The following is a 10,851-nucleotide window of genomic DNA, read 5'->3' on the forward strand; positions in this document are numbered from 1 at the left end:
CCATCCTCCTTTGCCCAGTTTAAATCCCCTATAAAGCCAAAATGAAGTGAGTAAAAGCTCCAGCATGAAGTGTTCACTCCCTGCAGCTATTATGATCTGTGCCTTTGGTTTACTAATGAACATTATCATGCCTGTGTTCATGTCTCACCCTGAAACAAGGTTTGAACTATAGAATATTAGTTAAAAGCAACTTTTTCTCTCCAATCCTTTTCCCTGCTGACACAAAAGAGAATTAGGGGGTTTGTTGACTTTATTGCATTCATAACTTTCTGAATCTTTAACAGTGTCAAAAGATGTAAATGTTTACCATTTTAAAACACATTTCTCTATTTCTTTTTACAGGTTCAGTTTCTGCACTGCATAAAACAAACAGTCACTGGGGGTGATTCAGAAATTGTAGATGGGTTTAATGTATGCCGAAAGCTCAAGGAAAAAAATCCTCGAGCATTCCAGATTTTGTCCTCCACTTTTGTGGACTTTACAGACATTGGAGTGGATTACTGTGATTTCTCTGTACAATCCAAACACAAGATTATAGAGTAAGTACTATTTATACATTTCCCATAGCAATTAAATACCTGACCGCAACTCCTCATTACCCTAAACCTAAAGCTTAAACAGAAGAAAGCTCCGATTAACTCCAGAGCTTACTTTTTATTAACAGTTTAATCCAATTTTAGAAGGAAAAAGAAAAAAAAGTGTTCACCATAAAAAAAATCATTATCAAATTCCCTGAACTCTCTCTTCCTAATTAGTATAAGAGAAATAACTAAGACTTTATATATGCTTGATTTTTCTTACATACAGGTTCTACACAATTATAATCAGTGTGATTGCAGTAGTCAGAATCCTTTCAGCCAGAAGGGAAAAGAATCTAACTCAAATTAGGTAGATCTGATAGATAAAAATGTCATCTGATGTTGATAATTTTTTTTCTTCATCTCTTAGCTTTGCCATCCTCTGTGTTGGCCTCCTTTTCAAAGATGTCAATAGAAGCTCTGCATTTTCATTGTCCTCAGAGCTGGTAATCACATACACAGAAAGCCCTTATTTCCCAATAGTTATAACAAAACTAATTGACTCACTGCCAGATTGGTATTTAAGTCTATCCTTGAAGCAATCACCATGGCCAGGAAGTCAGAGAATTCTGATTGGCCATTCCTGGATTACATGTTCATCTCTGAGGCAAAGTCAATCTCATTTGAACCACATGGGCTGAGAATGAAACAGGAATGTCTGCCTAAATTGATGCCAACAAAAATCGTATTTCCCTACATAGAACATTTTATTATTTTTTCATTTAACGTTATTTTGCCATAATTTCCCCAAGTATCTATGAAGGCCACAAATCTATCCTTTTATTTGAGAATTATCTTACCTTGTCTTTCTTGGACATGATTTATTTAATCAGACCACAGTTCATGAATTTTGGAGTGTTTCCAATTTTATTTATTTATTTATTTATTTATTTATTTATTTATTTATTTTACTTAGTTAACATACAGCACAATATTGGTTTCTGGAGTAGAATTCAGTAATTCATCACTTACATACAGCACCCAGTGCTCATCACAAAAAGTGCCTGCCCTAATACCCATCACCCATCTAGCCCATCACCCACCCACCACCCTCCATCAACCCTCAGTTTATTCTCTATCATTAAGAATCTCTTATGGCTTATTTCCCTCTCTCCCTTATGCCCTCCTTCTCATATGTTCATCTATTTTCTTTCTTAAATTCCACCTATAAGTGAGATCATATGGTATTTGTCTTTCTCAGACTGACTTATTTCACTCAGCATAATACACTTTAGCTCTATCCACATCATTGCAAATAGCAAGATTCCATTCTTTTTGATGGTTGAGTAATATTCCATTGTGTATATTTCCCATATCTTCTTCTTCTTTTTTAAGATTTTAATTTCTTTATTTGAGAGAGAGAGAGAGAGAGAGAAAGGGAGGGCACAGAGGGAGAGTTGGAGGGTGAAGCAGACTCCCAGCTGAGCAGAGAGCCTGATATGGGGCTTGATACTAGGACCCTGAGATCATGGCCTGAGCTGTAGGCAGACACTTAACAGACTGAGCCACCCAGGCATCCCTCCCATGTCTTCTTTATCCATTCAACAGTTGATGGACATTTGGGCTCTCTCTATAGTTTGGCTATTGCTGATAATGTTGCTATAAACTTCGGGGTACATGTACCCCTTTAAATCCCTATTTTTGTATCCTTTGGGTATCCCAGTAGTACAATTGTTGGGTCATAGGGGTGTTTCCAATTTTAGAGTTGAGTCTGTGTTCTTCTTTTAGTAGAAACAGCCAGATAATATGAGAATTAACTCACTTAACAAATAATCAAATACCTAATATACAAACTCATCTTTCTTATATAATCGTATGGCCTTCATTTATTCATTCAACAAGTTTTTATTGAGAGCAGCCACTCTTCTTGCTGGTTGGGATATATCCATAGACAAAACAAAGATTCCTGCCCTCACGTAGCTTAAATCTAATGGGGGAAGAGGAAATTCGAGATTTTTAAACAAATGAGTAAATTACAGTGACTGTTAAAACATTTTTTTTTAAAGATTTTATTTATTTATTTGACAGAGATAGAGACAGCCAGTGAGAGAGGGAACACAAGCAGGGGGAGTGGGAGAGGAAGAAGCAGGCTCACAGCAGAGGAGCCCGATGTGGGGCTCGATCCCATAACGCCAGGATCACACCCTGAGCTGAAGGCAGACGCTTAACGACTGCGCCACCCAGGCGCCCCTGTTAAAACATTTTTTAAGTGTTTAAGAAAAAAGGAGAAGTAGGGCAGAATAAGGGGAATCTGTAGAAAAAAGACTTAGGGAAGATGGAACTTGCACTATTTATGTGTGGTGAGGAAAAGCTTTCCTGAGTGGGTGGTATTTGAGCAAAAACTTAAAGGAGTGAAGGACTCCCAGAAGAGGAGTCGTTTCCAGAAGCAGCTAAAGCAAATGTCCTAAGAAGCCTCTAAGAACACAGCTGGTGTTCAAAGGACAGCAAGGAGGCTGGTGTGGAGCAGAGTTTTAAGAGAGGAGGTCAGAAGGAAGTAAGTTCATGTCAAGCCTTGTTATCCATTGTTTAAAACCATATTGCCTTTCACTCTCAGTGAAATAGGGAGCTGCTGAGAGATTTCAAGCAGAAGAGAGACATTTATATTTATATACATTTATTTACATTTTATTTCCCAGAGTCCATTGTCTCTCATGGTTCATTCCCCCTTCTGTTTACCCACCCCCCTTCATTCTTCCCTTCCTTGTCCTACGAAAAACAAACTGAGGGCTTCAGAGGGGAGGGGGGTATGGGACTGGGATAGACCGGTGATGGGTAGTAAGGAGGGCACATATTGCATGGTGCACTGGGTGTTATACACAAATAATGAATCATGGAACACTACATCAAAAACTAAGGATATACTGTATGGTGACTAACATAACATAATAAAAATTATTATTTAAAAAATAAATAAATAAAATGTATTTACATTTTAAATGGGTCACCGTGGCTGTTGTGCTGAAAATAGTGAAGAAAGGAAGGACAGAAGCAGGAAGATCAGTCAGGAAGCCACTGCAGGACAGTAGGCCAGAGGTGAAGGTAACTTGAACATGAGTAGCCCACGTGGTGGGAGAGGCAGTGTGGAGAACTGCTTAAGGATGTGTTTTGCAGGTTGAAACAGCGTATTTTCCTGGCAGATGGGATGAAGAGTGTGAGAGAAAGAGAGCCATCAAAAATAAATTCTAGCTCAGAATCATGTTCTCTGATAGTCAGTGGCCACAGTGGAAAAGAGAAGAAATAACTCTTGGATTCCTAGTTTTAACATGATGGTTTTAACTATTCAAAAATTACCTTAAAAATCCATGACAGATTGCATAATTTTGTTGTGGCAGAATATAATTGCAGATTCTGCAAGGCTGGTGAGTGGAGGCAGAACAAATAAACCCTTCGTTATTGAGTGAGATTAATTGAATGTTCATCATCCGAATCATAATTTGTCTTTGCTTTTTTTTTTTGTAGTAGAATTCCAGAATTTGGCCATTGTCAAGTGTAAAGGTCTCAGGGATATCCCTAGAGAATAGCAAGTGATTAATGTTAATCCACTTAAAAATGTATTTTTAAACAACAGGGGGTGAAACGAATAGGGTTTTCAACTAATTGAGGGATTTGGTTGTCTGTGTGTTTGGGTTAATTTAATATTCCTCATGCTTAAATTTTTAACTCCTTTGAGATGTTTATGTCCTATCTAGTACAAAAAGATCTTAGAGGCTGCTGGCAGAATTAGGGTACAATGCAGTATAATGAAAAATAAACAGAAAAAGAAACTAGGAGAAATAATAATGGTGAGATTGAGCTACAGCAGTGCATCCTCATGGTTACAAGTTCAATCCCATGCATACTGCTCCTACTCTTTGCCTGGTTAGTGGAGCAATCACGGTCTAGTGACTCAGGCTTGCTAAGCTACGGTCTCTTTGCCAGTACAAAGGGAGTAATATAATGCCTACCACATACAATCGAAGTGGGAATTATAGAGACAATAGATAGACTTCCCCTGCCTGGCTCTGAAAGAGTAGAATAACTTTTAGCAGCTAAAAGTTATTGGACTATAAAGTCCAACACAACTGCTAGTGATAGATTTCAGTTTCAGCTCTGAGTTTCTACAGACCAAAGCAAGGAGGCAACATAATCAATTTGCAAGATTCAAGACACTTCTAAAGTGTGAAATAAATTTTTCCTGCAGATTCCAGTAAAATGTGATGTGGGCAACACCACAGTGACATACTCACAACAAATTCAAGTAGTCCCATCTCTCAATGAGACAGACTATTGTAACTAACGAGGAGCAGTCATGTCTCCAACTCTGATTGCAGGAACTGATTCTACAGTCCTTTCACTGGGTTCTTTTGTTGGCATCACTGATGACATTTTGCTTTTGCTGATTTGCAGTCATTGGGATGCTGGTTTGTGTTTAAATGTTTGCCCCTTATGTATTGCTAGTATGTAACCAGTTACTCTTCATCTTTGGAGGATTTTTACCCATTCCTTAGCATGTAACCCTGCATTGGGACCTCCATTTCATTCTGTGGCTGCACACAAAATGCTTAATGAGACTCAGTTTTGCATTTTAGGTTGATCTTCAAGATATCAACCAATCAGCTCCTCTAACATTGTTCAATCCTTAAAATAATGTCTTCTCTAGACCTCAAAACTAAATTTTCTTTCTTTTCCCCTCATGTCATTGCTGAAAATGCTAAATAATGAATTTGTCCCTTGTTTTCTCAGAAAGTAAACATCAGGCAAAAGGAGACTGTCTCTCTCTTGATCTCTCTTCTCGCTCTCTCTCTCTCACACAAAGAGAAAATATTGATTAGTATTACCTACATATGTGAACTTTTTGGAAATGAAAGTGTAATACAATGGTTCATGGGGTACACAATTCTGATTTTCCTTAAATTGATGAGTCACAAAATTCCTTTCATTGATATGTGAGGATACACACATGGACTCCAAAAGAGAGCACTCATTACTAGCATAACCATTTCCATCCAAGAATTACGACGTCAATGAAAAAAAGAAACAGATCGCCTGAGTGACTCGTGTAGAAGACCCCAAGAAGTTTTAAAGTCATGACAACCTTGTCTGTAACACAGTGGATGGCACAAAGGGTGTCATCATTAAATGTACAGAAAATAGCATAGGGAGAGTGGAGGGAAAGGGAATCAGGAGCAATGAGGCTAGAATCTTAAGATTAAAAGACAAAATAGCCTTAGAAACTGTGAAAGGGTCTGAAACCCACAGTTTAAATTCTAACAGGGCAATTGAAAGGTCAGTCACTGCCCTTTGTGCCCCTCAGACCTTTGTGGAGGCCCACAGTCTCTTCCGATGATTGACCTTTTCCTTGACTCTTTGTTCAGAAAGCCGCAACCTGCAGGCCACAGAGAATTCTTCATCTATTTGGAAAGGATGGGGGAAGGAGGGAGGGCACTCCTTGCCTATTCAGTCGTATTTGCTTTTTAATCAATATATGTAAATTCTGGTTTTAAGAGTCCAAGAGCCTTATTGAAAACCTGTTCCTTTTTTCACTTTCCTTCCCCGGTGTGGTTTCAATAGGTAGTTTTCTGTCACTATAAAAAGCAGAGTTGTGGCTAATGACCAGTTCTTAGAGTTTACTGCTACAATTAATTTTGGCCCAGAAAATTGAATATTAATCTGAGTCACAAAGCACAGGGACCCAGAGGGCCACAATGTATATGCCACCGGCAATCATGTTTTCTTCCTATACCCTGACTTGTTGATAATGATTTACTCTGTGTGATTGGTCAGCTAAGTATGATCTAGACTCCAAATCAGCGTCACCAGGTCCCTGGGTACATGCAGCAGTCTCTTTGGTTTGACCCATCAGGTCTGGATCCCCGTCAGCTGTAGGCTCATAGTACTACCTCCTGGGCTGGCTCAGGAACAACTCTAGGCACTTTGCCACCATCCTTGCTCACCTTCAGTTTTTATCCATCCTTCCTTTCTTCTATCTAAAGAAAGGATAGAGTTGGTAGATGCTTTAGGACCGACCGAAGTTTACCTTCCCGATAAGCTTAAAAATATATCTTCCTTTTGCTTCTGTGTGGAAACAGTGCTAGTGTTGTGCTAGTTATAACAAGCATAGCTTAAATTCAAAAATAATGGTATTTTTTTTACATCGAAAGTAATATTACCTTACATTGTCATGATTATGATGCATATTCTAAGGAAGGGTAGAGAGATCACAATATACTATCTCAAAAGTACTAAAAAGACCTTGGTATTCTCCCAGGGTACTGAAAAAAGTATAGAGAGTCACATATGCAATGAATATTTACTAATGGCCTATGATGTGCAGGCTCAATGTTAAGTGCTGAGAATACAATATTAAATGAGACAGAGTATTGGTTTTCTAGAAGCCTATATACTAAGATACATAGTACAGATAGATACAAAGAACATATCCCAGGCTAGATTCTTCTTTTCTCTATGTCTTGGTTTCCCTACCTGTAAACTAAGGGTTGAATTAGAACAGTGAATTTCACACTTTCAGAAAATAGATCATACTTCCCAATCATGCTTCAAAAAAATTATACTTAAAACCCTAATAAAGTGGTTGACCATGAATTTGTAACATTAAAAATATTTAATACATAAAAGCTACTATTTTAAAGAATAAAGAATGAATTCATTTCCCAAAATATAAAAAAAAATTAACTGGAATCTTTCAGTAACATTTATTTTAAATTAATTTGAATCATTCTGGCACTTACATAGTAAGGTTTCAAAAAATACCTGCTAAATGGATGGCCAACATGAAAAGATACTCAACGTCACTCGTCATCAGGGAAATGCAAATTAACACCACAGTGAGCTATCACCTCACACCTGTCAGACTGGCTAAAATCAAACACACAAGAAACAGCAAGTGTTGACGAGGATGTGGAGAAAAAGGCACCCTCGTGCACTGTTGGTGGGAATGCAAACTGGTGCAGCCACTGTGAAAAACATTACGGAGCTTCCTCATAAAGTTAAAAATAGAATTACCCCACAATGCAGTAATTACACAATGTAGAATTTAAGAACAAGCCGAAGAAAAAAAGATAAACCAAGAAACAGACTCTTAGCTACAGAGAACAGATTGTTGGCTGCCGGGGGGAGGGGGGTTGGGAAATGGGCGAAATAGGCAAAGGGGATTAAGAGCACTCTTCTCTTGATGAGCACTGGATGACGTAGCGATTGCCATATCCCTATATGATACACATGAAGCTTAGCGTAACACTGTAGGCTACTACACTGGATTTAAAATCTTTTAAAAACTGCTAAATGAATGAATAAAAAACAAATGAATACATCATACCACAGATAGCCTTAATACCTTTTGTACATGTCTTTGGATTCTTTAATACTGTATTTCAGACACATCTTCCAAGACAAATTGACCCTCAGAAATGTAAATAAATACTTCATGGCTTTTTAACTTTTTTTCTCTTTAAAAAACAGATTAGATGATAAAGGCCAAGTGGTTCGCATCAACTTCAATAATGCAACCAGAGACACGGCATTTGATGTAGCTGTTGAAAGTGTCCAGCCTTTTTATGCTGCTCTGAGGGAGTTTGTTGACCTCATGAACTGTAAGGAATCCAAGTTTACTTTCAAGATGAATCCAGGTCAGTGAACACATTTTCTTAAACAACTGAAAACATGGATGTTCTTTAACCTTAACCACGTAGAGCATTATCGCGAGCAGTTTTTCTCAGATCGGCGCGTGAAACCCTTATAACAGAATCTTTGTCAGCAGCCCCTGTCCCTGCTCTGCCACCTCTCCAGACTTAAAAATACTCATTCTTAACAAACTCCTAGGTAATCTTTAAGCACACCGAAATTTAATAACCTCCAACCTAAAGAAAAAGTATGTGAAAGACAAGCTCTAAGCCAAATGAAACCTCATGTCTGAGGTCAAGACGGATGATTTATATTTTCTGTGCTGATAGCCAGTCAATATGAACTGAGGCTTCGACTTAATTCTTCTATCCCAGTAAACAAGTGAAAGTATCCCCATGATTCTCACTCATGAAGTACATGAGTCGTGTGTACTCGTTTAGCTTATCTGGTCTGGCAGAGAGAGTGCTACCTGAAATAAGCGGTATTTGTAGTCCAGCTACTTGAAATAAAGGAACAGAAAGCATTGTGTTTGTTCTTGACCGTCTCTACTCAGTGAAGTGACTCAAACTTGAGGCTTTCCATATCTATAGTAAAAACAGAATTTCTCTCTACTGTTGACCTGGCCAAGTGGAAGGTACTTTTAACTTCTATTTTTTGAATTGATCTTTGACATGATAAAGTAATACTAGAAACCTCTATAAATCCACTGATATGCAGGCTCCACAGGCTGATTTTAAGAGCAGTAACATATAAAATTGAAATACCAGGAGAGAAAAATACCAAAAAAAAAAAATAGAAGTTGGAATCCAATCTCCACTGTTTAATGGTAGTGTAGCTTCAGGCAAATCCCTCAACTTCCTGGAGCCTCGGTTTTCTCACACAAAAAGAAGAGCTCACACTCTTTTTGGGATTTTTATGAGGCTTGGAAATCATGCACACAAAATACTGGAAACATAGAAGACAAACCAAGTCATTATCCTTATAATTATTTGAAGCTGTTAAACTGGAAATAAACCTTTCTAAGTAAGTAAATAAACATTTCTAAATAACAACCAGGAAGAACAATTCAAAGTTTTACACAAAGATAATATTTTAAGTAGAAATTATAAAAGTGTCTACAGATGCCTGTACTTTAAATGTCAAAATGTCTAAAGCAGTTTGCGTCCAATGGCCTAAGTTCTGTGAAAAAGTAAACGCACAGTTTTCAGTCAGAGAAGGACAAATACCAGATGATTTCACTCATCTGTGGAATTTAAGAAACAAAACAGATGAATATGGGGGAGGGAGAAAGAGAGAGGGAAGCAAACCATAAAACAGACTCTTCAGAGAACAAACTGATGGAGTGGAAGTGGGTAGGAGGGGTGGGCTAAACGGGTGACGGGTGTTAAGGGGGCACTTGGTTGTGATGAACACTATGGAAGTGATGGATCACTAAATTCTACTCCTGCAACAAATATTACACTATATGTTAACTACCTAGAATTTAGATAAAAACTTGAAACAAACAAAAAAACGAGACAAACACACATACTGTTTCTCGATGTGAACAAAGTAGCAATGTTATTTTGTATTTTACATTTTCTAGGTCTGCATGTCATTTAAATTCATGATTATTTATGTTGAAAAAAATCTTTTGTCTAGGTGATGTGATTACTTTTGATAACTGGCGTTTACTTCATGGCCGACGTAGCTATGAAGCAGGAACAGAGATATCTCGCCATCTGGAAGGAGCTTATGCTGACTGGGATGTAGTGATGTCAAGGCTTCGTATCTTAAGGCAGAGTATCCAGAATAGAAACTGAATCACCTGTCTGTAATTTCAGTAAGATTCCAATTATAAGATATGGCAAGGTTGTCTTCACAGACCATGGTCCATGTCATTTACATATTAATTTCTTTCACATTGAATATGTCACCTTTCTTGAATGGGTTTTCTTTTCTTTGTAATCACATATAATGCCAACTTTTTAGATGTTTTAGCAGTGTTCTTTCCAAATAAAGCATTTCTTCTGCTCTATTGCATGTATGATCTAATTTCTTTTGCCTGTATAGGAGAGTCTCCAGAATGCCTACAAATAGTTTTGTATCAAATAAAACTTTTTCAAACAAAGCCTTTTTTAAATAAAGCTTTTGTTTCAAATAAAGCTTGTGTTTCAAATAAAACTTGTCTCAAATAAAACATGTTTCTCCTCTGTTCTCTGTAGAGTCTCAGTTTTCATGACTGCATGTGACTGTCCTTAGCATGACTGGAAAAAGTCTTCATATTTTCAAAGATCTGTTTTATTCACTTTTTAAAAATGATTTTTTATTATATTATGTTAGTCACCATACAGTACATCCCTAGTTTTTGACGTAAAGTTCAATGATTCATTACTTGCATATAACACCCAGTGCACCATGCAATACGTGCCCTCCTTACTACCCATCACCAGCCTATCCCATTCCCCCACCCCTCTCCCCTCTGAAGCCCTCAGTTTGTTTTTCAGAGTCCATAGTCTCTCATGCTTCATTCCCCCTTCTGATTGCCCCCCCTTTCTTTATCCCCTTCTTCTCCTACCGATCTTCCTAGTTCTTATGTTCCATAGATGAGAGAAACCATATGATAATTGTCTTTCCCTGCTTGACTTATTTCACTTAGCATTATAGGTTTCTA

The 10,851-nt window shown here is 37.7% G+C and overlaps 1 protein-coding gene across 2 annotated transcripts in view; it reads left to right on the top strand.

Moving 5' to 3' along the window:
• Positions 1 to 10,382, top strand: part of BBOX1 (gamma-butyrobetaine hydroxylase 1) — a 60,548-nt gene extending 50,166 nt beyond the window's left edge. For both annotated transcript variants that reach the window (XM_034645448.1, XM_034645447.1), the window contains 3 exons: positions 343 to 539; positions 8,037 to 8,203; positions 9,840 to 10,382. In XM_034645448.1, coding sequence (XP_034501339.1) covers positions 343 to 539; positions 8,037 to 8,203; positions 9,840 to 10,000 — 525 coding nt within the window. In that variant the 3' untranslated portion in view covers positions 10,001 to 10,382. The remainder of the gene's footprint in view (positions 1 to 342; positions 540 to 8,036; positions 8,204 to 9,839) is intronic.
• The last annotated feature ends 469 nt before the right edge of the window (positions 10,383 to 10,851 follow it).

The sequence above is a fragment of the Ailuropoda melanoleuca genome, chromosome 16 (assembly GCF_002007445.2).
Source record: "Ailuropoda melanoleuca isolate Jingjing chromosome 16, ASM200744v2, whole genome shotgun sequence".
Classification (NCBI taxonomy): Eukaryota; Metazoa; Chordata; class Mammalia; order Carnivora; family Ursidae; genus Ailuropoda; species Ailuropoda melanoleuca.